This window comes from Miscanthus floridulus, chromosome 11, assembly GCF_019320115.1.
Source record: "Miscanthus floridulus cultivar M001 chromosome 11, ASM1932011v1, whole genome shotgun sequence".
Taxonomy (NCBI): domain Eukaryota; kingdom Viridiplantae; phylum Streptophyta; class Magnoliopsida; order Poales; family Poaceae; genus Miscanthus; species Miscanthus floridulus.
This window is the reverse complement of record NC_089590.1, coordinates 41,425,652-41,452,754: the sequence shown is the minus strand read 5'-3', so window position 1 is coordinate 41,452,754 and position 27,103 is coordinate 41,425,652. Positions and strand designations below refer to the sequence as shown.

At 47.5% G+C, this 27,103-nt stretch overlaps 4 protein-coding genes across 6 annotated transcripts; all 4 read right to left on the bottom strand.

Annotated features, from left to right (window-relative positions):
* Positions 1-234: 234 nt before the first annotated feature.
* LOC136491828 (uncharacterized) lies at positions 235-2,478 on the bottom strand. Its single transcript, XM_066488053.1, has 3 exons — positions 1,049-2,478; positions 754-985; positions 235-603 (listed from the first exon to the last, which is right to left on the bottom strand). Exons 1-3 carry the CDS (start codon positions 2,476-2,478, stop codon positions 235-237), a joined length of 2,031 nt encoding a protein of 676 aa, XP_066344150.1.
* A 4,456-nt stretch (positions 2,479-6,934) lies between these two features.
* On the bottom strand, positions 6,935-8,072 carry LOC136494927 (uncharacterized). Its single transcript, XM_066491093.1, has one exon. The coding sequence runs from the start codon at positions 7,991-7,993 to the stop codon at positions 7,193-7,195; it is 801 nt and encodes a 266-aa protein (XP_066347190.1). The 5' UTR covers positions 7,994-8,072; the 3' UTR covers positions 6,935-7,192.
* A 2,537-nt stretch (positions 8,073-10,609) lies between these two features.
* On the bottom strand, positions 10,610-12,203 carry LOC136493421 (alpha carbonic anhydrase 1, chloroplastic-like). Its single transcript, XM_066489507.1, has 5 exons — positions 12,185-12,203; positions 11,924-12,040; positions 11,612-11,826; positions 11,291-11,503; positions 10,610-11,192 (listed from the first exon to the last, which is right to left on the bottom strand). The coding sequence occupies exons 2-5, from the start codon at positions 12,012-12,014 to the stop codon at positions 10,878-10,880; spliced, it is 834 nt and encodes a 277-aa protein (XP_066345604.1). The 5' UTR covers positions 12,015-12,040; positions 12,185-12,203; the 3' UTR covers positions 10,610-10,877.
* A 9,491-nt stretch (positions 12,204-21,694) lies between these two features.
* LOC136493006 (glucan endo-1,3-beta-glucosidase 14-like) lies at positions 21,695-25,623 on the bottom strand. Of its 3 annotated transcripts, none has more exons than XR_010768283.1 (4): positions 25,296-25,623; positions 22,929-23,980; positions 22,404-22,572; positions 21,695-22,028 (listed from the first exon to the last, which is right to left on the bottom strand). XR_010768283.1 is itself a non-coding variant. In XM_066489032.1 (3 exons), the coding sequence occupies exons 1-3, from the start codon at positions 25,378-25,380 to the stop codon at positions 22,510-22,512; spliced, it is 1,200 nt and encodes a 399-aa protein (XP_066345129.1). In that variant the 5' UTR covers positions 25,381-25,623; the 3' UTR covers positions 21,695-22,509. The 3 variants fall into 3 exon arrangements, 1 of the variants encoding a protein (XP_066345129.1); XR_010768282.1 differs by having other exon boundaries at positions 21,695-21,983; XM_066489032.1 differs by having other exon boundaries at positions 21,695-22,572.
* Positions 25,624-27,103: the final 1,480 nt, after the last annotated feature.

Genomic DNA, 27,103 nt, shown 5'->3' with positions numbered 1-27,103 from the left:
GTTGACCTCAAATAATTTTTCAGTAGCTTCAATTTGGAGAAGCTTCTTTCAGCCGATACTACTATCACTGGAATAGTTAATAGAATCCGATATGCAATAGAGGCATTTGGATAGCAATCTGCAACTTTAACAAAGTGAAGAATCTCAGATGCTGTCATCAACTGATCTGGCAAAGTTACTTGCAACACTTTCAACTTAGAGAATAAATCATCTAACTCAACATCAGACTTATTGTCATGAGAAAAAAGTATTCACAAAAGTTGTGCAACAGTCTCGTAGATCACTATGATCCAAGGACTTTAGATTTTCCGAATTGAATAAGAAACCAAATATTTTCTCAAATTCCTTTAGCTGATCAAATCGACTAGTCAATGAAACAATTGCATAATCAACAATAACTAGGAAGTAGTCATCTATAGTTGACCGTTGTAATTCTTTAGTTTCATCATCTTGTTCATCAAATTGCTTCTTCCTTTTACCTTTACGTTTTGTAGGAAATGTTGGCTCCACATCCAAACTAGATGCAATGGATTTTGCAGTCTCAATACTTGCACTTAAGCCTGTGTCTCTGTACTTCTTAAAATATGATATGACCCCTTCTATCTGTTTCAAAGTATTATCCAAGCACACAATTGGAGACTACAACTTTTTGCTCACCATGTTGATAACAGATAAAATATCTTCCCAAATAACCATACCAACTAAAAATTCAAAATTCTCAATAGTAGTTACCAATGATCTAGCTTCACTCACCGATTTTGGGTCCTTGGTACAAGTTCTTTCCACCTCCTTCAGAGCTGATCTTATTTGAGAAGCTTGATACCTGATAGGTTGCACACTCTTTATTTGACTCTCCCAACGAGTATCAGATAAGGGTTTGACAGTGAACCTCTCAATATGATCAGTCAAAATTTTCCACTTTTTAGTAGATCGTGCAAACAATGCATATATCCGTTGTATGACACCAAAAAAAATAATAGCTTTTCTACAGGATTTTGACATATCACAAAGAACAAGGTTCAGACTATGACATGCACATGGCATATACAATGCTCTTGGATTAATTTCAAGCACACGTGCCTGCACACCTTGATGTTTTCCCTTCATATTGGAACCATTATCATACCCTTGACCTCTCGCATCATCAATGTTCAAATCAAGAGACTGCAATGCATCCAACAGTACATTAAAAAGCCCCAATCCTGATGTGTCATCAACCTTTAAGAACTCTAGAAAAAATTCCTCTAGTCTTGGAATGGCACTTGACATATTAACACACCGCACAATTAGTGTCATTTGTTCTTCATGACTAACATCTGGGGTACAATCCAAAATAACAGAGAAGTACTTTGCATCTTTTATGATCTTTAAGATATATTTTTTCATAGCATCAGCAAGCATAGCAATTAACTCATTCTGTATCCTAGGGCCAAGATAATGATGATAGATTTCATTATTTTGAATGCGCCTAATATGTTCTTGCATGACAGGATGAAATTCAGCAATCATTTCCACTGTGGCCAGAAAATTACCATTATTTGATTGATAAAGTTTTGCATTTGTTCCTCGGAAGGCAAGATTTTGTTTAGCAAGAAACTTCACAGCAGAAACTATTCTTACCAAAACTTGTCTCCAACACTCCTTCTCTTTTACATTTCCCCGCTGCATTTCATCCTCAATTGTTTTATTTTTGCTCAATCTAATCTGAAGATCATTCCATGTATTCATGTTTGTCAGATGCTCCACACTGTTCTCATGTTGTTTTAGTTTCTCACTCAAATGCTTCCAATCCCTCACTCCATCATTTGCTAACAAAGAATTGTTCTGATTTGATTTGAATAGCTTGCAACAAAAACAAAAGACCTTGTCCACATGTTTACAGTAAACCAACCACTTCCTGTCAACAACCTCTCCATTAGTTAACTTTCTGGAGTAGTAAGCATATGAAAAACGCCTATTACTAGGATCATTAGGAAATTGTAAATCCATCTCTCTCACAGGCCCTTTCTCAATTAAGATATCTCTTTTGATATTGTTAAGATTTTTCCATGTCCTAGGATCAAAGATAGTCAACATTGATTGTTCATCAATATATAAATTTTCTGTATCATCCGAAGGCTGCAAAATTTTACCTGATCCCAAAATGTCCTCATTAGCATCAGCTTGCGCATCTAAATTTTCCTCCCCTGCAGCACCTTCATTAGCATCAGCTTGCGCATCTAAATTTTCCTCCCCTGTAGCACCTTTATTGGCATCAGCTTGTGCATCTAAAATCTGCTCGTCTGTACCACCATCATTGCCATCAGCTTGTGCGATTATTGGTTGATCATGTTCCTGTCCCTGATCTTGACTGACTTCGGCATTTCTTGATGTTGGAAAAAACCTATGCAACACACCCTTTTGCGATTCTCTGGATTGAAGTTCTTGTTTTCTTTCTTTTCTTTTTTGAGCACCGGACTTATGTTTCTTTGGCAACATCTAACATGATAAAAAATATTGAATTACAAATAAAATCTCTGAAGCCTAGCCCTATCCCGGTAAGCAGGTATTGATCTATACACTAAAGTACTGAACTGCAATCAAATTGATTTGTTTATTTAAGAGGCCTGATACCTTTGCCGACTTGCCGTTGCCGTGAAGAGGGATGCCGCACCGCAGTGCCAGTGCCACGCCGCCACGCCGGAGGGACGTCCGAGCTCGTCGCGGCTCTCGCTGAGGGCCGCCTCGGCGGCGCAGGGCTGGACGTGTTCGAGGCCGAGCCAGACGTGCCCGAGGCGCTGATGGGCTGATGGCGCTCGACAACATCGTCCTAGCACGTCAATACAGTATACACATGGGTACCCTCATGGCCCCCAGCCTCATGGGCCCATGGGCATCGCACAGGCTACCCTCCCATAGGACGGGCCTGATCATCAAAGAGGTAGAGTAATGCACGAGAAAGATGTGGGTTCACAGTAATATGGCACATGTGGCAACAATAATCAGAGCAAATCAGAAGGTGGTGCTATTGTCTTATAAGTGAATAAATATGTCTTATAGGGGGTGCACATATGTGGTGAAATTTTAATCAAATCCATTGTATTTGCATCCGGAGGGGTGCAAATGCACCCCTAAACATAGTGTAGTTTCACACCTAGTGATAATGGCAAAAGGAGCTCGAGCATGGGGGTGATGAAAAAGTATGCGTCAAATGCTACTAATGTTAAGGTTAACGCGTCATCAGTTCTACGGGTGACAAGTTGTCCGTATCTAGCTAAGACGGTGACCATAAGATATTAGTTCTATGACATGTATATGGTAAACCTACTGCCCCTTAATATAGAAGGCACTCTTATTCCCTGCCATCAATAGAATTGTATGGTTATCCAACGCATGTGCAACGCCTTATGCACATGTATGTAGCTATCGAGGGGTCAAACTCAAAACATATTTTTACATGTCTAAAGTAAATGCTTTATTGGTTGCACGAGCAAACTTTTTTGTGCAGGCATGTGATATGGTGGCAAACACATGGTTTCACCTAATACACTTTGTTTAACGCTACACGGTGGTATGCTATTTCCATTTAATCATCTGTTTATCCCATTTAAACATCCATTTTACCCGTTTATTAAGTGGCCGTTTTGCCTGAATAGTGTATAAACAACAAATGATCGGTTGTTTACCGTTTAGGATAACACTAGGCAAATGTAAAATCAATGACATGACATGTCTAGGCTAATCTAGGCTAAATACATTATCTCGGCTGCATGTGTGGCCACCATGAAGTAAAACTTCCATGCCATAGTGAAGTGGCCCTACTCTGATCGGTTTATTAGGACCTGTTTGGCACGACGCTAGCTCTAACAACATCTTCAGTAGAGGAAATAGAAGAGTATTGAACACCTCAAGAAGAGGAGCCAGTTTTTTCGTGCAAGAGGAGCTAGAGCCGTATTTTGTGTAAAAGCCGGAGCTACAATTTGTGGCTCCTCCTTATGGTTTCATCTGCTTCGAAGGAGCACGGGGGAGGAGTCATACCAAAGATGCACTTTTTTCATGGAAAAGCGGTGTATGCTCGCTTGTCATATTGCTTGTAGCTTTATTACTACACCAGACTATTAAACTTGTCATTTAGTTTTTTTCTGAAAAAAAAGAAGTAAAACAAACCGTCTCTCTTTTGAGAAATGTCAAATAAACTTGACTAGAGATGGTAGTTTTCATTTTCTCGTTGAAAGAATAAAAAGGAGTCTAATCCTGGAATCAAAACAACATAAAAGTGTTCAACCCATTCGTCATTATGACCTGATGATTGGGAAGTTGACAACGATAATGCTATGCTTCCCAACCATAAAAAGTTTACATTATCGTACCCATCTGGTCATTTCACGACGCATGTGAAAACATTTATCAGGTTCGAGTCAAATGGAAAGGAGATCTGATGCTTCTTCCTCACCAGCGTGTTATAAATCACAAAACCTGAAAACCGTAAATTTGCTCCGGTTCCGTGTTTAAAAGAAGACCTGCTTGGTTCGTGTTTATTGTCTTTCTGTGTGAGAACAACGGGACAAAGACGTTTATTTCTGCATTTCAGCACAGTCTAGTTATCAGCGGCCAGCGGGAAACTCAAATGTAAGGCAGATCGACACTGGAGAGAAGAGAGCAGACACATCCCAATTCCCAAATCATCAGCACATAAGTCCATGAGAAGCAATCAAATTACATTTGATTAAATTAGGTAATTAAACTACATTCGCAACAAAATGAATCAGTTCATATTACAGTGCCAGCTGTTGCCGAGAGCAACAAGCACTTCGCAATTCGCATATAGCAAAATCAAAAGCAGCCGGGTAGACAGGCAGATCAACCCAATCGAACACAGCAATGCACAGCTTTCACACCACCACCAATCATCACGATTCACGAGCAGATCGGGCACCGGACGAGGCCGTTCTCGTTGCACTCGCCGCACTTGACCGTCTCCTTGCGCTCGGCGTCGAGCACCTTGCGGCTGCCGTTGCAGTCGCGGCACATGACGAAGCGCACGCCGGCGCAGCCCGCGCACCACACCCGCGCCCGGGGCAGGCCTTCCAGCAGCACCTTCAGCTTGCCTTCCTCCTCCAGCTTGGCCACCTCGGCGGCGCCGCCGACGTGCCTGCCCCGAACGAACACGGCGGGCACGCGCACCTCCCGCCCGCCCAGCAGCAGGCGCAGCTCCTCGCGGTAGCCCGAGTCCATGGACACGTCCCGCTCGATCACCTTCACGTCGTGGGCCTCGATCGCCGCGCGCACGGCGTTGCACTCCTCGAAGGTCCTGCGGATGCCGCGGAGCGTGGTGGTGTAGAGGACGACGGCATCGGCGCCCCCAGGCGGGCACTTCCCCTCGGCCACGATCGCCGGCGGCGCTGCCTTGGGGTGCTTGGGCTTCTCGGACCCTACCATCCGCTTGATGTGGGCGCCTTCCTCCGAGAGCTCGCGCTCGATGGACGCGAGAAGCTCCGGGTCGAACAGCGGGCTCAGGCTGCGCCGCGACGAGGACGTGCCGGTGCTGCCGCCGGTCTCGGCGGTGCCGGGCTTGCGGACGATCCGCGCGCTGCCCGGGGAGAACCTCTTGGACGCCATCGACAGCTTGGAGTTGTCGATGGAATTGTACGGGCGGAGCACCCTGTCGCTGTCGACATCGCCGGGCTTGTCCTTGTCCTTGTTGCTGGTATTATTCCCCGAGCAGCGCTGGAGCGGGCTGTTCTCCTTCCCCGGCGTGTTCTTCCGCCTCGTCGCCGACCTCTTGGGCGACGGCAGGGCCATGGCGATGACCCTGGCCGGCGACCACCGGCCCGGCTTGGACGACGGCTTCTTCGCCGGCGGCGACCCGGCCGCGGCGGCGTAGGCCTCCTCGAGCCCGGCCATGATCTCCCACGCGTTGATGACCTCCAGGCCGGACTCCGGCTTCCCCGCCGCCGGCTTCTTGTCGGCGCTCGGGACTGCGATGGGCGGCGGACGCATGCTGGCGCGCTTCCACTCCCTGCTTATCGGCTTGTCCTGCGGCGGCGGCGGCTGCTGCACCTTCTCCACCTCTTCGTCAGCAGCGGCGGCAGGTGCGGCGGCAAGGACGGCTCCTCCGTGTTTGGGGTGGAGGTCGAGGACGCCGTAGGTGGTGGAGGTGAGGGAGACGACGTGCTCGACGCGGCCGCGCACCGTGGCGCGCCTGCCGTCGCCGCCTGGCCCCGGCGGGAGGAGCTTCGAGGAGATGCACCCCATGGACACTGGCTCGCTACGACCCACGCGTGCCCTCTCGGCTCTCGGTCTGCTCTGCTCTCTTCTAACCGCCGCGGCTTTGGCTTTCGCTTTCTCGACCGACGACCGGTGCGGTCTGCGGTGAGATGGTCGCTTGACTGGCTCCGGGGAGTGGCCGTTTTGAGGGGTTTGAACTGTGCAACGGTCATGGAAGGGCGGGGCTGCTGGAGATGTCGGTTTCTTTTTCCTTAATTTTTCTCGTGCTGCTGGTGGTGGTGGGAGATGCCGATGCGGGGTTCATTCCAACGGTCGGCTTTGGCAGAACGGCAGGAGGAAGGCGCAGAAACAAAAAAAAAGTGGCGCTGCCCGCGTCAGCGTGTCAGGCTGATCCGTTGCCCGTTGGAGTACTGAGATATGGGCTGGTTCATTCTGGGTTTCTTGTTTGGGCCTTTAATCTTCGCGTGTGAGCCCAAAAGTTTGCGACTTTTTCTAGGCAAACCTTTTTTTTCACAGATTTTTGGCCTGTTCGTTGGTTGATTTCTGGGCTGATAAGCCCGGTTGATGCTGATTTGTTATGAGAGGAAAACACTGTTGGCTGACTGATAAGTCCTGACTGAAACCAACCAGCGAACAAGTTGTTTATCAATTTGTCACTTGTCAAGCCCAAGCTTTTTTCAACTTTTCAGCTTGAGAATTGGTATTATAGATAAATAAAGGTCAAATTGCAACGGATATATTATCTATCGACAAAGAAACGGGACAGAGCCCAATGTCGATACACAAGGCACGAGATGCAGCTTGCAAACAAACAGAAAAAGGTCACACAAGGCACGAGATGCAGCTTGCACACACACCACACGACAACAGAACGGTCAGGAGCAGGTCCGAGGAGGGAGACGGTGCGGCATGCGTTGGCAACCGTGGTCCGTGGACGCCGTACAAGGCTGCCGCCGTGCCTCTCGAAGCACGTACGGGAGGACATTCAAACCATTCCCCGCGCCATGGTCTCCGGCCACCGCCGCGAAGCGAGGCGCTTCACGTCTCCCAGCCCCGGCGCCACGGGCCGCGGTGGCGACATCACGGCGACGCTCTGCCGCTGAGGCTCCGGAGCCGTGTCCTTCGAATTTGGTTCGCTCGCGCGGCACAGGTGGCCATCACGATCATTGCTGTCGCGACATAGGCCAAGAAGCGCGGTCCCCAGGCTCGCCCAGCACCCGCTCCCTTCCTCTTCCTCTTGCGTGCCGGGCGCGGGCGGCGCCGCAGCAGACTTCTCCGACAGTACGGCCCCGAAGCAGGACACCTTCGGGGACACGGGCTCCGGCCCCACGGCCTCGCTCGCGAAGACCCTGGCCCCTGCCGCCGGCCGGCGCCACGCGCCACGGGCGACGACGACGCGGCCGCGAGTGCGAGCGCGACGCTCCTTGGCGACCACCTTGCTCGCTGGCAGAACACCGATGACTACGGCGGTCTTGCTGCTGCTGGCCGTCGTCGTGGCCGGCAACCTCCTCGAGTCCGCCGCCCTCGGCGCGCCCTTGCGCGTCGCCGCCTCGGCGGCCTCCTTCGGGTTGGAGCTGCCCTTGGTGGACCCGTCCCGCCGCAGCGCCGCACCAAACAGATGGGTCAAGCCGACGCCGTCCGGAACCCGGAGCAGGACCGACTCCGCTGGCGCGCCCGCGTCGTCGTCGGCACGAGGGCTGGCGCTGCCAGCACCACAGCGCCCACATGATTGGACGGCGCCGGCGTCGGGGAGCGCGGCGGCCATCTCGCACGACACCTTGGACATGGACTCTGCGAAGTCGGAGCCGCGGGCGCCGACGCAAAAGAGGTGGTCCAGATCGATCGAGCTGCGGCAATCTTGGCTGCTCGCGAGTGAGTGCGAGTGACTGACAAGCGAGGAGTTGGGCGCTCTCGCCTTAAAAGGTGACGACGCGCCAAAGGTGCGGTGATTTTGAAAATCTTGCGGTGGACGGTGACCGCTGGCAAGTACCCGTTGCGAATTGCGAGGGTAGTTGAGTCCGGGTTATAAGGTGGTTACGGAGGCTAATGATGGGTTTCTTGTGTTGCTTTGGCTATGTGTCAACTGCGGTTTCCACTTCAGCCAAACATGGCTGTGTCAACAAAATTAAAATGTGTCATTTCTGCTATTACTGTTGGGACACAGCTACATGAGCCGCGAAGGCTGAACTCCACCTCAACTACAGAGACTAACAATAACAAAAATGTATAAGCCGATGATTTTGCAGGCATCCTGGGAGAGACCTTCGCTTGCACCCTCCGGCTAGGCGAAGGTAAGGGAGCAAAGGAGAAGGCCCAGAAGACGATGACCCATAGCTGAGCACCGGGCGAATGCCACAAACCAAGAGCGAAGGTGCAAGTGGCGTGAGCAGCACGGCAGAGGCGGGGACCTCGGAAGATCAGGCGGGCCTCCGCCGGTTAAGCACGGGAAGTCCTAGCCAGAGATGGGCCTCCAACGGGCCTACCATTAAGGCCCAAGGAGCAAAGGCGGTGGAAACATAAGAGGTCTGGGATGTCCTTGCAGAATATGCTTGTACAAGAATATTCGTAAGGATATGCCTAGCTGTCAACGGACAAAAGTGTAAAGCAGTACCCTAGTGAATAGTGCCCTATAAAAGGGGAGTCAAGCACCATGTAAAGGGAGATTGGTGAATATATTTATGAAAACCTAATTGTGTCCGGGTCCACTCGCGCTCCCACATTCGCCTGGAGTCTCCGTCGAAGATCCTACTCCACCGATCATGTCGAAATACCGCTTTTCCAACAGTTACCATTTGGCATCTGGAGTTTGAGCGCGTTCGGCTGTACTACTTCCCGCTTGTTTCAGCTTATTTTCTCTCACAGAATACTATTGAATCATCCAAAACAATCCAAAATTTACTGTTTAGCCTACCAGCCGAACGAGGTGTTTGAGTCCAACCTGCCAAATGTATGACGAGACGAAAAAGATACTCCATCTATCCTCTAACATAGCGCATTCTAAAAAAATTAAAATAACTTAAATGAATAGTCAAATGGCACATGTATTCATAGGTTAAACCCATTTCAGGAGTTTCTCCTTAAATTATGGTTTTGTTTTTAACGATCTTTGCCAAATCTTAGTATGGGCATCACATAAAATGCATTACATTTTAGTACAAATTTTAGAAGTCATAATGCACTATATTCTAGGATAGAGGGAATATGATGTTAAGAAAATTCGGTTACCCACTTACATATTGATATCCATTGAGAATGTGAGAGTTGCGATATGCACTGCTTAGGGCAAATTTGGTAGAATTTCTCATGCTCAATGGAAAACTTGATTTTTAAAGAAAAGTGATTATGTGATAAAAGTGATCATCTCTAATTCTCATGGAAAGTGAATCAAGAGAAACTAGTGTCGTTTAGTTATTTTAGAAGATCATTCCACGGAATAAAAATAGAATCATTTATCTAGAATAAGCCTAGCAGACATGCTCAACATAAGTTTAGATTTGCTTGTCTATAGTCTTCCCTTTGAGGTTTGCATATGTTTTTCCCCATCATAGATGAAATACAAACATATCCAAGTTTGCAACTGTCAATGCAAAATTCCCCATTTGCAATTGTGATCCCTATATTATTCTCTTGTTCCGGAGGCCTTCAAATCTCAGTTGCAGGTCCCCTTCTTTATGGATATTATTATCTTACTTTGTTGGAGCATTTGGACAACAAGAAACAATCACATCTTCTAGAATTTGACGCCAATAGTTGCACACTGCAAGGAAACTTTCATGGATGAGTTTTGCCAGTATGATCGTGCGAGCAAACAAGAAACACTTCCTTCCGATAGAATCATGGCTAAATGCTTTTATGTGATTTTCCTCCTTTGTTTCCTTTCTTGTCCCCTTAGTCTGATTTTGTAAAAGCCTCCTGTTTGCAATAAAAAAGGTCAGTAGGGGAAATGCTACTTTGGGAGTGGAATTTTACATTTCATTGAACTTATTAGCCACGTAGAGAACAACGGGTCCACATTTCAATAATCAGTAGGTCTCCGGTTCGAACCCGGATATGGATATTTTTTGGTTAGGCAGCTACAAAACATTTTCTTCTTCTTTATTCAATTTTTTTCTCTCTACTACGAAATCCTCCTGACTTCGGGGTTTTAGTCAGCCAAAAATCCGTGAGCGTGGCTTTGCACGGCTGTTTCGCCAGCACCGCTGCACGGTCATGGAAGCCGCCGAAAGCGCAGCCATGTTCGGAGGCATGAGGATCAGCCGATCAGGTTCCCATCCCAGTCCCAGGAGATTAGGCGGTCTGCGGCGGAAGCCACAGGCGTCACGCGCGCCTACGGATCGTCATTTCGGCACTAGGTAGTCGGCACATATGTCTGCATGATGAACGACACTGCAACACAACACGCTTGACTGAAACCTTTTGATTGATCCACATCCCATCTTATTCTTACAGATAAGGAGGATCGACCAAACAGCTTATACATCTCCTATGATTGTATGAACCTACTGACCAACTCCAGTCTTGAGAGTACCAAGACCGGCGGGGACATGGCCCGCGTCTCACGAGACCAACCTAGCACAAGTGCAGAACGCAAACGACTTTGAGAAACAACTGACAAGGGACCCAGAGGACCACGCGTCTTCCCCAAGGACCAGGCCGCATACGGATCACGGCTACGGCGCCGTCTTCTTGTTCATGAACCTGTGGTAGACCTGGACGATGCGCCCGTTCGTCGGCTGCGTCGGCCTGTTGTTGCGCCTGTAAGCTTGCTCCAGTGGCGCCATCAGGGCGGCGGCCTGATCCACCGTCATCTCCCTCACCTGGGCCAGGACGCTCCAGATGACGTTCTCGGTGCAGGGCGGCGTGGTGAAGGACCCGACGTAGCGGTAGTACGTGTGGGAGTACAGCCTCAGCGACCAGAGGCTCACGTTCCCGGCGGGGACTGGAGCGCCCTCCTCCGCGTACAGCGCAGCCAGCTTGTCCTGAATCTGTCAAGTACGTTCACGAACAAAACAAACGCAAAAAATTCAGTTACGATGCATTGTTGACGATGATGATGCATGCTAAATTAATTACTACGGAGTACCTGCCAAAGCAGAGGGTCCGCCCTGCCAAACCGGTAGAGCATGGCCACCACGGCGACGTTGCCGTCGTCGCTGGCATGAACCATGTGGAGCTCCACGGGGAACCTCTGCCCGCTGATGGTGTGCTCGGAGGGCGAGTGCCAGTGCATCTGCTTCAGCCTGTACACCTTCCCGTCGATGCGCACGCTCCCAGCTCCGTCGTCGTCGAAGCGCAGCTGCACCCATCAACGAAATTCTGAGATATCGACGGATGAGACACTTCATTTTCTGTTCTGTTCTAAACTAGTATCATAGCAGTCTTTGTTTGAAAGAAACAAACAAACCGCGATGTTGAAGGCGTTGTCGACAAGGGTAGCGTTGGCGACGGTGTAGTCCCTGTGGAGTGGCTGCAGCGCTGGGTTGAAAACCGCTTCGGCCGTGGAGATGTCGATCGGGGACTGGCTCCTCCCTCTCGCGCACTGCGTGAAGTTGGGGCTCAAGGTGCCCCAGTGCGCAGGACCGATAGAGCCGACGTACCCGAACTTGGCGCCACCGCCATCTGAGATAGCAGAGAAATTAATCGAAGGCAACAAAACGAACAGGCAGGCAGTTGAAACTTTGAGAGAATAATAATGTAGCAGGATGCAATCACGTACTAGGGTCACAGGCAAGGGCGGCGACGCAGCAAGCACACAGCAGCAGCAGCAGGAGAAAGAAGGCTGCATTTGCGGTGCAAGTCGTCGTCATCTGAATGAAAACTCTGAAGCCGCCGCCTGAAAGAAATGGAGATGCAGTCACACAAACACAAAAAAGAACAGCCTGAAGTGATGAAGGCCCAAGCCGAACGCACGAATATATGGTGTTCATGGCATCTATGGCGAACTAGTGACGGTCACGTTTCATCATCGTCATCTTACCTTTAATTTGCTGCGCGCAGAGGCTTGGCACTCGATTCCTGCAAAAAAGAGGACACGCAGAAGAAGCTGGCTGATTCCCCGTATCTATCAGAAGATGGATCGGATCGTAAAGGGAGGCAATCATGCAAAGCGCTCGTAGCGACCTGACCTGACCTCAAGATGAGCTCGATCGATCGCGGCCACACCACACCACCCCTTTTGGAAAGAAAAGATGGGTGAGCCCTGGAGGATGGATGGATGGCCGGAATCTTAAGCGATCCAACTATCCAAGCGGGAAGAATGGTGTTAACTTGCGCTTGGACTCCACGAACGCGAGCGTGGATATATAGACGAGCTGCAGGTGGATCGCCACTTGAGGATCGATACCGCCCATCTTCTTGCAACTGCTCCTTTGTTGTTGTTTCTTCTGATGAGAGATAATGCTTCTGGTAATGGTTTTCGTGCGACGATTTTGCGGGCATAATGTGCGAGGACACCCCCACACCGGGGTAGTAGTGCTTCTCGTGGAGGCAGCATGGATCGGAGCACGTCCGTCCGCCACGTTTGCTTGGTAGTACAGAGCACGTCTCGCGCGCGCGTTAATTAAGCCATTAACCCTCACGCGTGCGTGCGTGCATCGCGATTAGCTAGGAGAGCAGCCAAAATTGCTCCGTTGGACTGTTGCTAGATGTGTTACGCCACGTCCAAGTCGCAAGGCTGGGCTTGGGCTGCCGGCTACGCGCGCTACGACGCACCGAGAAAGTCCCGCGCACACGACTTGTGCGAGAGTTGTTCGTTGACCACGACAAAAAAAAAGAGTGTGATCAATAATTCCACCAGAGAAAACTGTGTCATTTCTTTGTCAAACAAAGACCCACCGCACGATCGAAATTCTAATCGGAGCTGAGGCCTCATGTCATGTACTGATGTACACCTCGTTGTTGGACATGGACCCTCGTGTCATCAAAGCATTGGCCGCTCATTGGTGGCAATAATTTCTGTACGCAGTCCGGACATCATTGTTGCTTTTGGCAGCCTGCAGCGAAGCCGCCATCCCCTACTGCCCTGCCCTACAAATGGATGGCCTGAAAATGGCGAGGCAGGCACACGCACATCACTCTGCCGGAGGAACGATGGAATACTCCTTCCACTATGCCACTGTGGGGCGTGACCGGGTGCAGGACCACACACACTGGCACCTTTATGGCTTTTTGCAATAGCTGCAGTGTCCATATATATATATATATATATATATATATATATATAGGGAGAGGCTATTCAATAGCCAGCTACAGAATAAGTTATTCTGTAGCCACCTTCATTTACCATAATTTTATATACTAATTTACGATAATGTCTATATATATTTACTATAGTTGGGTTACTATAACACACAGGAATATTTACCATAACGTTATAGTAAACCACTTAGTAAGGAGTTACTATAATCTCATAAATTAACATAGTAATTATAGTAACTCAAGGTGGCTACAGAATAAGTTATTTTGTAGCCAGCTATAGAGTAGTAGTTCTATATATATATATATATATATATATATATATATATATATATATATATATATATATATATATATATATATATATATATATATATATATATATAAGCCCGTTTCTTTCCTCGCTCGTATCTGGTTTATAATCCACGACATGAATAGTGTTTTCTCTCACACCAAGCCAATCAGCAGGTCATGACTTATAAGTCAATTCAGCCATATATATATAAGCCCGTTTCTTTCGTCGCTCGTATCTGCCTTATAATCCACGACATAAACAGTGTTTTCTCTCGCACCAAGCCAATCAGCAGGCCATGACTTATAAGTCAATTCAGCCAAAACGAACGGACTGTATAGCACATTCTGACAGGAATCGTGGATGGAAAAAAAAATAGATGCGTTGATATTGATTGATCTTGAGAAGTTGAGACTGGCAGGCTCTATGTACGTATCGACGGCCTTCATCACACGCACACGCTTGTTTTCTGCCCGTCGCAGCTCACAAATGCCTACCACTTCAACGGGTTACAGGTCACGACGAGGAAAAGGCTGAGCCCGTCAGTGTCAAGCTATTATCTCTCTAGCCTTGAGAATGTCAAGACAGGATCCTTAGTACAGAATAACACTTCACTACCGGCCTCATCATTGTTGAAATTAGGAGAACCGGTAGTATTGACCCTTCGCTATCGGTTCTTGACTTTGAAAATCAGAAATTAATTTAGGATGTGACCAAACCGACAGTAATGATAACTATCACGGTTGGTTTGTGTCTCTAATCGGCAGTGGCTTGACGGCCACATATTACTGTCGGTTCAAGCCAAGAGCCGACAGTGATCGGGCTCTATCACTGTCGGTTCTAGCCAAGAACCAACAGTGATAAGCCTACAGCAAAAAAAAGGCTGCAGACGTCCTCTCCTTCCTGCTCTCTTCCATCCCGAGAACAGAGGCGCGTGTTTGGGTCCTTCCTTCCATTGTTGTGGCTGCTCTTCACCATGAAGCTAGCGCTTGGATTTTGAAGAATAGCTTGATCTTTTTACTTTAAGGTTAGTAACAAACATCCACTCCTTTGATTTTGTTGTTTAATTAGCTTCGTTTTGATAGTTACATTGCTTGATTCTCATTTTAGTTCTTTCTTCGTTTTAGAGAGCACTTTTTTAATTAGATATTTGTGCAAGGCTCAAATTATGGTAAATTCATTATTCAAAAGATTGGTGTTTATGAACACATTTAAATTTCTAGCTAATTATTCTAAGGTGGTCAAGATCATCATTGTTAGTATGTGATGCTATAATTAGTTCTTAGAAGTATAGTAGATTCTTTTATAATTTGTTGAGAAAATTAATTTATGTGTCACGTAACAACGCATTGTTTGGAGCTACATTGTTGTTCATGATCACGCCTCCAATTTTAGACATTTTTTTAAAATTAGTGTCTCTATTTTTATGTGGCATGAGTAGAATAATTGTTCTTCATTGTTGTGCAATAATTTTTTTATGGGACTGCGTTTTCAATTTATATGGGCATTGTTTGGAGCTACATTGTTGTTCATGATCATGTCGTCAATTTTAGTCTTTTTTTAAAATAAGTGTCTTCATTTTTTATGGCATGGAGTAGAATAGTTGTTCTTTATTATTGTGCAATAATTGTTTTTTACTACGATTTTTAATTTATAGGGCCGATGCTACCAATTTTAGTTTTTCAATAATTAGTGTACAATAATGTTTTCCAAAAATGATACTTTCGAGTTACAATTGTTGTTCATGAAGCTTGATTTTTTATTAATTCTTTGTAATTACTGTCTCAATATTTTTTTGTGCAGAGATGGATCGAGAGTGGATGCATCTGTCCCAAATAGACAAGCGGTACATGCATGATGTCAACCAGTTTATCACCGATGCCAAAGCCCATGTTTGAAATGAAAACCATGTCTTCTGCCCATGCAAAGATTACAAGAGTCAACGGAACTTTCGTTAAATTGAGTCTATATGATCGCACTTGATTACCAGGGGATTTATGCCAGACTATATGATATGGACTATACATGGCGAGGTTGGTGTGAATGTTCCGCAGGAAAACGATGATGATGTGGACATACCTGACGTAGCCATCCACGATGTTGATGAGGATTTCGGTGTCAACACGGAACCTATGGCTACAATTAATAATGTGTTTAGGAACACGCTAGCTGACGACATCGAGAATAACGGTGATATTTCTTAGCTGCTATGTAATATAGAGACCGGATGTCTTAGTGAAAGACAACTGAGAAAGTTAGAGAAAATGAGACAAGATGGCAAAACATCATTTTATAAGAATTGTCCAATGAGCAAACTGGAAGCCGACATCATGCTGTTAGAGTTCAAATCGACAAACGGATTGAGCGATAAAGGCTTCGATCAGTTGTTAGGTATAATAAGAAAAACGCTTCCAGAAAAAAAATGAGTTGCTAGAAAAAACATACTTGGCCAAGCAAATTGAATTTCTGCTCGACGATACCGATTAATTATAGGTTGAACTGAGTCTACCTACGAAAAGATCCAGAATGGTGCCAAACTTTTATACAGGGTCTCATGTGCCCTAGGATCAAAATTTTATTTAGGTCCATGAAAAAATCTAGTGGGTCGAAGATGTAATTCACCCTCTTTTGTCTCATTCAGCATAGAGAAAAATATAATAATAAATTTGGGTATACATGCTTGTAAAAAAAAATCAAGCCATTTCGACATAGGCGGAGTATACATGCTTCACAGAGGTACATGAGCCCTTTCATCGAACCATGACTATACGCATAGGAGAGGTACATGAGCCCTTTCATCGAACCATGACTATACGCATAGGTTATCAATGTTTCTGTGGTTCATATGCATTCCGGTATCGTATTGGTCTCAAATTTTTTCTTAGGCTTGCACATGTCACGGGTGAAGGAAACACCAAGTTTGGGATTTTCTGAAGATAGTTTGCTACTTTATGAGGTTTAATTGAATTTCCGCGCGACATTACCGATTAATTATAGGTTGAACGGAGTCTACCCAAGAAAGATCCGGAGTGGTTCCAAACTTTTACACATGCTCTCATGTGCCCTAGGGATAAGAATTTTATGGAGGTCGATAAAAAAAATCTATTGGGTCCAAGATGAAATTCACCCTCTTTTGTCTCATTCAGCACACATAAAACTATAAAAAATAAAAAACTGATAAAAAATAAGATCATGTGTGGGGTCTTACTTTGGGCGTACATGCTTACCAAAAAAAAATTAAGCCATTTTGATATAGGAATACACATGTTTCTATTTATTGAGTATATAAAAGAATTTTTTTTATATATAAACATCACAGTCGGTTTTAAAAAACCGACAGTGATAAGACGAAACCGACAGTGATGCTGGTTATCAATGTGGGTTCGTTTTGAAAACCGACAGTGATTTATAAAAAAATTTAAAAATTGTGTCAGCCCTTGGGTTCGTGCTTAGGTCTCCGGGACCAAAGTTCTAAGTCTTAACCGATGCGCTAGTATATGAGGTGTGTCAAGGCGTATTTTATTTTTTTTGACCTTTTAGAGCGCTTAATAATTTATAAAATTAAACAAAAAAAATTGGGCCGCTTAGGACTCGAACACTGCACCCCATCACTATTGGGTCCAGGAATGGCCCGACAGTGATGTTGCCTCATCACTATCGGTTTAGACCTTGCAACCTGCAGTGATGAGCCATTGTGATAAAAGCAAGGCGCGGGGTGAAATTTTTCAAAGCCATTTCAACCCCACGCCAACCCCTCCCCGCGCCGCCGGAGCACCACCCCGTGTCGACGGGCACCACCCCCCCTGCCCCCCGCGCCGTCGTTCCTAGCCCCGCGCTCCTCTTCTTCGACGTCGACGCCCATGCGTCCCCTCGATGCATCCCCGTTAGTCCCGCGCCAGTGCCCGCGACGCCGTCCACCGCCCCACGCCGGAGCACCACGCCGTCTGTGCCCTCGTTCCTCATCCCTAACGCCGGTCGTGCCCCTCCTCCTCTATGCCTGCACTCCCACCGCCGACGCCTTCAGGAGCACACGGATAGCTGCTTCCCCACCCCCACGGTGAGTGCGTGGCTCACTATCCGCTATGTGTTTGATGAAATGCCCGTTAGGTTAGCCGAGGCCAACCTAGACTCTACCCCCCCTTCCTTCTTGCATCGAGCTTCAATTACATATGAGCTTCAATTGCATACGAGAGTAGATTGTGGTGAAATGAATTGTGCGTGTTTTCATACCGTGGTGTGAATTAGAAGTAATAGTTTGTTAAAATTTGTTGCCCAGTTAACATGCACCAGAATTCAAGTACGACAGTTAAATCAAAGTCGCTTGGTGTAATATAGAAGGTGTAAAATTGCAGTACATGTATTAATTTATAGCAGCATGTGTTATCTCGTGATGGTTTTGTTGATGTTGTATCCTAGTAGTTGTCCATAGCCAAAACTAACCACGATCGTGTCATAGCCATGACTCGTTGTCGCCTGTTACCCCATCGCCGAAGAACAGATCGGCAACAAGAAGCGGCTGATATCGCTGGGACGAGAGAGTCACATGATCTGACAAACGGTGACTGTGTCAATCAGGACGATGAGAACGAGCAGCCATGGACCCCGTCCGGCCTGCTCGAGCTAGGCCAAAATGACCAAGATGGCTAGGTAACTTTGGTACCATGTGACTATGTAGCCACATGACTAATCAATTGAGAGGGTCATAGCTTACTTGAAGTCTCTAGCAGGAGCCTCCACCATCCGAGAAGCTAAAGGGTTCGGGTAGTAGGAAGGCTAGATCCAAGCAAGGCATGTCAAAGCTTCCTGTTGGTAGGAATGCACACTAGCACATCTCTGAGTTTGATGAATTCAGGGATCTACTCTCACCGCCTATAGCTTTGACCAAATATAAGACTATCCTCGGGTTACTTGTAAGGGACTTCATCCTGATTAGATACAAGAAGTGGATTGGGGAAGATAATGACACGTGGAGGGTTCCCGAAAGTGAGAAGTATTACATATGGGATATTAAGATCCCAGAGTATTTTACTTTCCCAACGGAGTATGACAAGGAGGTAGTCAAGAAAAAAGCAAAAGAAATCATAGGGACATGCTTTAAGAATTTCAAGTGGACATTGTACAAGCATTTTGTCCTCCAAAATAAAGAGCCGGATTTTAATGGTGGACAGTTTAGCAAACAGAAGGACTTCTGACAGGAATTCAAGGAATACAGGTTATCTGAGGAGTACTTAGAACTAAGCAGGAAGAATAAGGAAAACGCGTAGAAAGCGATGAATCCTCATCATCTCGGCTCTCGTGGCTATGCCAAAAAGATGCCAGAATTTAAAGTAGAACCTGAAAAGATGGATCGCCTTGCCGAGGAAAGAGTTTAGGTTGAGACCACCCATTGGGAGTCAAGATCGGTAATATACTGTATGGGGAGGAATGTACGCCACGTCGAGGACGAGAGCTTTAGCTCCACAAATTCACGCATGAGCGAACTCATCCAAAGGATCTCCTAGGTAACTGAGGAGGTGAGGCAAGGGACTCGCACTTCTAATAGGGAGAAAGATATGCTCACCCAAGCACTTAGAACCAAGAAGCACCCTGGTCGCACTTGAGGAATCGGTGTTGTTCCTTAGAAGCTAGCATTCTCCGAAGAATCTCACACTTACCGGAGCCGCTCGAGGGGTAGAGCGGAACAGGAGGCAGAGTGTTTGAGGCGACTAAAAGAGATGGAAGACGGAATGGACGCATGGATTGAGACGATTGTTGAAGCATGAGTCCAGTAAATTTTGCTGTCCAAGGGGTCAGGAGTACCACAAAACCCTACTCCTACTGCCTTTAGCCCACAGTTGAGGGGTCACAGCAGCTGCGGATCGATCCCGCTCAACGAAGAAGATGCGAATGTGCCTCATCTGGTGGACGGCATCACTAAACCCATTAATATCAAGTTATACATCCATCAGGAATGGACAAAGGACAAGGTGGCGCTCGACCAGGTCTGGCCTGTGGAAGACGGGGCCATTAATGGCCGCCTAATTCCATAGGGCTACGCTCACGTCACCATTGATAGAATACTTGATAAGAAGTATAACAAGATACACATTGAGTACCCCGCAGCAGAAGACAGGTCGAAACTTGGTCATAACAAGGGCTCTCAAATGGCCTGGCGCAAGTGCTTCATTAAGCTTGACCACCAATTATCCTTTGATGATGAGAACGACTGCGAGTCTTCGTCCACCTACGATGATCACTCACCATCTCTCAACAGAGATCACCCCCCTTCTCATCCCTTGTTATCACCCCTGAGAAGACAGAGGTCTCCTTCTATTCCTCCTCGTCCGACTTCATCTTCATCAGCCCCGAGAAAAGAGAAGACTCCTCCTTCTCCTCCTCCTTCGTCTTCATCAGCCTCGGGAAAACAGAATTCTCGTTGTCATCCTCCTCCTTCTCCTCCACCTTAGCCCAAAACAAGATTAAAGGCATCCTCGCAGTCACAGAAAAAGGTCCTTGGATTCGGTCGCTAATGCTCCCAAAGTGGACCAATAAAAAACAAAAGGCCGTTCAGTGGCAGCGTTACAAACTTGATGAAAGAAAAATTTACAGCACGCATCTCGAAGAAAGATTGTGTTAGTTTCTTCAATCTCTGTGCCTCACTGCCTCAGTGTTTGTTGAAGTCCGAATTCGAAAGACAAATATAGAATCAGTACGCTACAATAAGAGCCAAAGAAATACACAACGAAGATTTAAGTAAGATACAGAAGTACATCGAAGACAACTCCAAATTAACCATAGAAGAGGCTGCGGACATCTATTATGATGTACAAGGAACGAGAACACTGGCAATAAAGTATGAAAGGGGCAATGTTTTAGTTCTCGATGACGAGTATAAAAATTTGACAACATATATGCGCCAGTTGCATGAATATTACATGGCTCAAGCAACAGAGACGGAGGACTTTGGTTTTAAGATTATTATCCGTTCGCCACATGTTTTTCATTATCCTGAAAAAGAGAAGTTCGATGTCGAGTGAGAGTGCTTGTTCCAGCTATACCAGAAATGCTCTCTCGATTCACAAATGTTGACGCTGTGGACTATGTAAGTACCCTACACGCACGATATTATAATTAACTACTCTCTCAAGACACAAATTGTTAACTTTTGAGCACTTTTCATGATTTTATGTAGGTGTATAGCAAAATTTTGCATACTAAAAAGCAAATGGGATAACATAAGCTTCTTGAACTCCTTGCGAGTCAATGAGAAGACATGTTTAGGCCTCCATGGATGTGGCGTGGAAGACCTGAAAGAGAGATTGATTGTTGTTTTCGATGAGTTCAAGATGAAGAACAAAACCCACATACTTCTAGCCTACAACTGCGAGCATGTGTTCTCGGCTTTTAATTTTATGCTTCTTTTTTTGTTAAGATTATTCGATAATTAGGATTCTGTGATTGCAGCAACCATTTCGTCTTCATTTGTGTCAATCTTGCTAAAAATCTGATCGAGGTGTGGGACTCGAAGAAAAAACCATTTCATCATCTGGATGCACTGGTGGCAGTGTTGAATTAGTAAGCGATCCTAATAACATATTATTTTCTAATCACACATACCGCTTTCTAATGTTTCTCCTTTTAATGTTGTACAGTGTCTAAAGAAGACATATCGGTGGGACGCAAGTCCCATTCAAGGTTGTCGAAATGGAGGGGAAGTACCTAAAACAGCCGGTGGAAAACAATGAATGCGGGTTTTATGTAACATGGGCAATGCTTCGCTCTGTCTCCATACATGGACCAGTGATCCAAACATGCCCTAAGTTGCGTGAAGGGTTCACGTCTCTGTCTCCATGTTCAAAGCGGAGGTCTAGAGTCGTTGCTTTTTTCTAAAAGTTTGAAGTGGAGCTCCATGTTCAGACAAGATTGCTGCTGCTCTTGTGGCACACCGTTGTTATGTTCATCAAAGTGTTGTCAGAGTTCGTAAAGAAAAAAAAACAAAAGAACAATTAGAGATTAAAAAAATAGTAAAAATTGCCAGCCTTGACCTGAATTTATTTCCTGTCTGTCTGACCGATATACAAATATACAGTTGCTGATGAGTTGCATAAAGAAGACATCTCCAGAATAAATGAAATAGAAAATTCTATATCTAACAATGAGTGCATTGGCCGCATATCGTCCCCAATCTTCAGTTAGTTCTACTTCAGTATCAGTGTGGAGCCAGTTTTGGTTACTGGATGCCATCAAAATCACTTCAACTGTTTCGGCTGGCCGTGTAAGTCCGAGACAATTTCCTGCTTCTAAAGCTTCCCTGATGGAACATGTCAACTTAGTTAGTTCTCCGAGGACTGCATTACTGCATATATAGGTGAAAAGAATCAATAAGATTTCTACAAGCTTATGCTCCTACCAAATGGTTGTTCAAGCTTGACTAAATCGCTAGTTTTGTCCAACATAGAAGCTAAAATTCATTAGTTCACAAGAGCTTGTGGCGTCGTACAAGACCATTTCTATTCTTCCCATGACATGCCAAATCAGGTTTCAGAAATTATTCTTAGCAAGGACACTATGTAATAAAGAATAAGGCCAGCAAAAAAAGCCACTATGTAAAAGTAGTATTCATGGTAACAGAAGTTTTTGTTTTTTTGCTACCAACATAAAAACAGCCTCATAGCCTAATTTTGTGACAATTTCATTTCATTACGATCTTGGTCCAGGATAAGGCTCTTACCTTGTTATATCTGCTACTGGAATCCTAGTTGCAACTTGCAAGAGATCCTCAATCTCCTCCGCGCTTTCTTCATTAGCATTACCACAATGGTCAACTGTATATGCTCTCAGGATATGCTGAGAGTGATCGATGCAATGGCTATGAGGATGAAGGCAAACAAACGAACCGCCTGCAGAACACCACAAGTGATACCCAGTTAATTTGCAAAAGAGAGTACAGATGGTATGGTATGGAAACTTTGCCCGGCAATGCAGATGCATCAACATCCTCTTTTTTGACCGTTTTTTTTTTCTTTTCTTTGAAAGGTCACTTTTTTGACCATTAGTGCAGAGCCAGTGTCACTAACTCACTATCATGTGAAAAAGAATGAAAGCAACGTGATGGGAATGAGCAGGCAGAGGTGTGCACAACCAAGAATTAGACTTCTTCATCCATCCATATACTAACCTAATCAGTTAATCTGCGCATCACATGCAGAAAGCTTGTAACCAATTTGCCGAACTCGACCAAGGGATCGTATCGTACCTTTCGGCGGGTGCCTCGTGAAAAATCCATGGGTGGAAGGTAGCCCCGCAGGCCGACATTGTACACCGGCGTGCCGTCAGGGTAGAACAGGCCGTAGTTCCGCTCGGAGGCCGGCCCGGGCTTGAGGTTCTCATTGAAGAGGGCGAAGACGTAGACGTCGATGGGCACCGACGGCCTCAGCGGCGTGCCCTGCTTCATCTCGATCCTCTGCAGGAGGTTCCCGATGTACGTGCCGGCGTACTCCGGCGTGGCGCCCGCCTCGTCGGGGTCGCCTCTGGACGGCCACCCGGTCTCGGAGATCTTGACGTCGACGTCGGTGTGCCCCAGCGCCTGGATCGCGGCGTACACCGAGTCCACCTGGGCGTACAGCATGTTGTCGTAGTTGAGCCTGGTGTTGGCGTCGGTGACGCCGGCGTTGGGCTGGAACAGGACGTACTCCAGCGGCACGTTGCCCGGGTCCGCCTTGTACGCGAAGTACGGGTAGCAGTTGATGAGGAACGGGGACCTGGCCATGGACAGGAACCCCAGCAGCGGCTGCACGTAGGGCACGGCGTCGGGCGCGAACGCCCCCGCGGAGGGCGGGTAGGAGGTGCCCATGATGTCCAGGGAGTGCGCCGTGGTGACGTTCACGGCGCCCTGCAGGCCCAGCGCGGTAAGGGCGGCGTACACGGACTGCATGGCGGGGAGGAGGGCGGCCTTGAGCGCCGTGTCGTTGCCCTTGAGCACCTCGTTGCCGACGGTGATGCAGGTGATGCGGGTGCCGCTGGCGAGGTACGGCTGCACGTGGCGCTGCACCCACGCCCGCGCCGCGGACGGGTCCGCCGCCATCGCCGACACGTTCTCGTTGCCGATGCCCACCACGAACTCCACGTCCGTGTCGAGGAACGCGGAGAGCACGGTCGGGTCCGCGTCGTACAGCTTCACCTTGCTCACCTGCATCGATCGGAGCAGGTTAGACACCCTCGACGGGGAGGGGAGGTTGTCCCCGATCTGCCCGTAGTTGATGCCGATCGACACGCCTTCTGCTCTCCTCCATTCCACTCCGGCGCCATCTGCAGTGCAATGCAAGCGTCAGTCACACGATCGTTCAAGCTAGGTCGTCAGTGGCTCAAAATTGAAAAAAAAATAAACAATCAAATAAATCTAGGCTAGCTGCATCTTTGCGGGACAAAATCGTACACAGTTAACTACTAGTATATGCATGCAGAGGATCCGATGAGTTGTGCGTGGTCCACATGTGGTCATGTGATTGGGGAATCATATCGAGAATCAGCCCGATAAAATACCACCAACGTCGTCAAACACCTCCTTATTTTATCTGTATTCAAATGGCCACGACTGATCAAAAAGCCCATCACATTTAGCTGGCGACTAGGGACGAAGCAAACCATCCTTCCAGAGGAAAACTTTAAGCCAAAAGTTGTGACAGCTCAGAACCAGATCAGATGCACGTCAAACTGGGCCGAAAAGGCAGCAAATTGGTCCATTTCTTAGGTAAATAAAAAGGAACTCCGATCGATTAGAATCGAGATTTGGGAGATGCCGTCTTAGTGGGCGGCCTGCGTTACGTCCTGAAGCACTTCGGGGCCATGTGATCTCACACACTAGCTACATATCGGTTAAGCTTAGATAAGATAATCTCATCAGCAAGTACGCCTATTAACCACCATTTCGCAATAACGTATGATCTTATAATACTACCGTTGTATAGTACTGTAACAACTCACAAAAGAAGAAGAATAGATGCTGCATGCGTCATGAACAATTTATTCCCTGGTGAGGCCAAGTATTGGAACAGAATACTTGTGAAATACCAAAATATATACATTTAAGTAAATAGAATAAAAAGTAACATGAAGAAGTACCATCATTAAACTAAACATGTCAAGATTATATTGATACACTACTACTAGGTAGACAATGCAATGGAGTAGGTACGTGAGATTAAAAAAAAAACACTTGAGAAAGAAACAAAATAGGAGGCTAGCACGAAACAATTCAATGGGAGTACGTAAATGGCAACCAACTCGACCTGCAGACTAGTGCAGTTCAAATTCAGGCCATTCAGAGCCTCATACAAATTAAAATGTCAGGAAGAAAATAAAAGACAATTCAACTCCACTTTCTTTTGGAACATGTAACGGAGCCCCAAGACGAATTCCAAGATATTGGTCTCGATCCCACAATTAAGACCTTAGATTTCGTGTGTGTGTGTGTGTGTGTGTGTGTGTGGGGGGGGGGGGGGGGGGGGGGGGGGGGGGGGGAGGGGAAACTGGAGCTACATACAAGGGAAATAAAAGCTCTCACACAAACTGGCGATGGGGTACAGGAATCGGAAACACACAACAGGTTGCGAGCTAGGCTCACCTGTCAGCAGGACGAGGAGCACCGTGACGAAGAAGAAGCGAGACGACGGCGGCCGCCGAGGTCCGAACCGCTCCGCCACGGCCATGAACGACGGCTCCGTCCGCGAGCTCCGAAGCCGCCTCCAATCCGCAGTAATCAGATAGAAAGAATGCCGAGAGCGGTCGTCGCCCGACGACGAGGCCGCGCGCGGCGAGGAACCAAACCAAGCGAGTCGAGGACGCCTGCGTGCGTCGATGGCGGAGCCTAGCTCTTAGATCGATGAGCGCCTCCTTGTTGCGTTGCGTGCTTGCTTTGCTTGTGTCTGGAGGGAGCGCGCGGGCGGCCTCGGGTTGTCTGTATTTATATGATGCAGTGGCTCGGCTGGGATGGGACATGGCAGTGACTGAGCAGGCGACAACTGACAAGCCGTGTGCCTGCGCTAGCCACAGCTGTTCGCTACGCCGCGCCGTGCCGCGTACTCGCGTCCCGTCTCCCGCCGTCCCGCGTGCGCGCGGCCGTGGAGAGCGAGGGCTGCGCCAGCCAGGCAGGCAGGCGCGCGGGAACGAAAAGGGAAACCGCGTGGAGGGAGGAAGCCCAGGCGTGCGGGGGGAAGCTTGATGTGAAACAGACCGTGACGGCCTGGCGCGTGGCCAGGGAGCAACGGAGCAGCTACTCGGAACCAATCTTAAAATTTGTCACCCAGTACTATGGGGCGTACCGCGCGCGTATGGAGCTGAATTTTCTTATTTTTCGTATGAATTAACTTAGAGCAATTTGGAATCTCAACATTTCGTGATAAAAGTGCGTCAAAACAAGGGCTATGGATGCGACAAGCTTCAGATTTTCGAGAAAGAAGCTTCAAAAGTATGTGTTTGTATCAGAGACCTAGGCTAGACGTACGTTAGAATGGATGGGGATTATTCATGGATACTATTAGATTGAATTTAGTAGAGTTATTAGGTTTCTTTCCATTTTGGATGTAAATTGGCCACAGTGTTTTTAATTCAGAGTCTGGGTTTAAAAAACGGGTTCGATCGCATGTAGCCTTACTAAATTTGTTATTGCTAAACTAGATCCACTTATTGGTTGGACTTCGATTTTTTTTTTAAAAAGGTTTGACATTTATTTTGAATTAGGTTTAGATTGGATTTTGGATTTTTCTTATAGGTTTCTGTTCGTATTGGATCAGTGATGACAGCTCCTATACCCAGTGCGTTGTACATGCGCGTGCGCTCCCGTGGCTGGACGCGTGTCCGCTCAGATCCCCACCGACCATGCCCTCCGCCTCAGGCCCTGTCCGGTGTCCGGTGCTGCACCACCCGTCGCGCGTGCTGTAGCGTGTCTCCTCGTCATCCCGTGCCCATTCCATTCCATGGGGTTGTTGTTGAGACGGGTGTTCTCGTTTCTCAAAGCGGGACGCGGCGTGAGACTTGCTGCCTGCCCCTATTTTCAGGGGTGCCGGCGGAGGCCATGCGCAGGCGTCTACGTCTACGCAAAGTCGAAAGCAGCAGAGGCGTTTCGTGACGTCGTCCGAGCGAGCGGTCGCTGGCCGACCCTGGATGATCCTGGCGCGTGGCGGCGGCCGTGGGGTGTGTACTGATGCATGCGCCTACGCCCCCTGCACCTGGCGCCGCCCCGCTGCCGGAATCTGAGCCCTGCGCGTGCGCGTCGGGGAGGACCGGAGGAGCATGGGACCACGACGGCACGTCGAGGCAGGGCAGGGCAGCGGGCAGACAGTCAGGCGCGTCGGGTCGGTGCGGGGTGATGGGGCGGTGGCGACCTGCGCGACTCGGGTCGGCTGGGTGTCTGCCTGCTGCTGCGCGTGACGC

Coding starts and splice junctions, on each gene's coding strand:
- LOC136493006 (XM_066489032.1), bottom strand. CDS start 25,380: ATGGCCGTGGCGGAGCGGTTCGGACCTCGGCGGCCGCCGTCGTCTCGC. Junction 23,981..25,295: donor GCTCCTCGTCCTGCTGACAG/GTGAGCCTAGCT, acceptor ATTGCACTGCAG/ATGGCGCCGGAGTGGAATGG. Junction 22,573..22,928: donor CACGAGGCACCCGCCGAAAG/GTACGATACGAT, acceptor GGTGTTCTGCAG/GCGGTTCGTTTGTTTGCCTT.
- LOC136491828 (XM_066488053.1), bottom strand. CDS start 2,478: ATGTTGCCAAAGAAACATAAGTCCGGTGCTCAAAAAAGAAAAGAAAGA. Junction 986..1,048: donor GAAATTAATCCAAGAGCATT/GTATATGCCATG, acceptor AAAATCCTGTAG/AAAAGCTATTATTTTTTTTG. Junction 604..753: donor GTACCAAGGACCCAAAATCG/GTGAGTGAAGCT, acceptor ACTTTGAAACAG/ATAGAAGGGGTCATATCATA.
- LOC136494927 (XM_066491093.1), bottom strand. CDS start 7,993: ATGTCCAAGGTGTCGTGCGAGATGGCCGCCGCGCTCCCCGACGCCGGC.
- LOC136493421 (XM_066489507.1), bottom strand. CDS start 12,014: ATGACGACGACTTGCACCGCAAATGCAGCCTTCTTTCTCCTGCTGCTG. Junction 11,827..11,923: donor CGCCCTTGCCTGTGACCCTA/GTACGTGATTGC, acceptor CTGCTATCTCAG/ATGGCGGTGGCGCCAAGTTC. Junction 11,504..11,611: donor ACAACGCCTTCAACATCGCG/GTTTGTTTGTTT, acceptor TGATGGGTGCAG/CTGCGCTTCGACGACGACGG.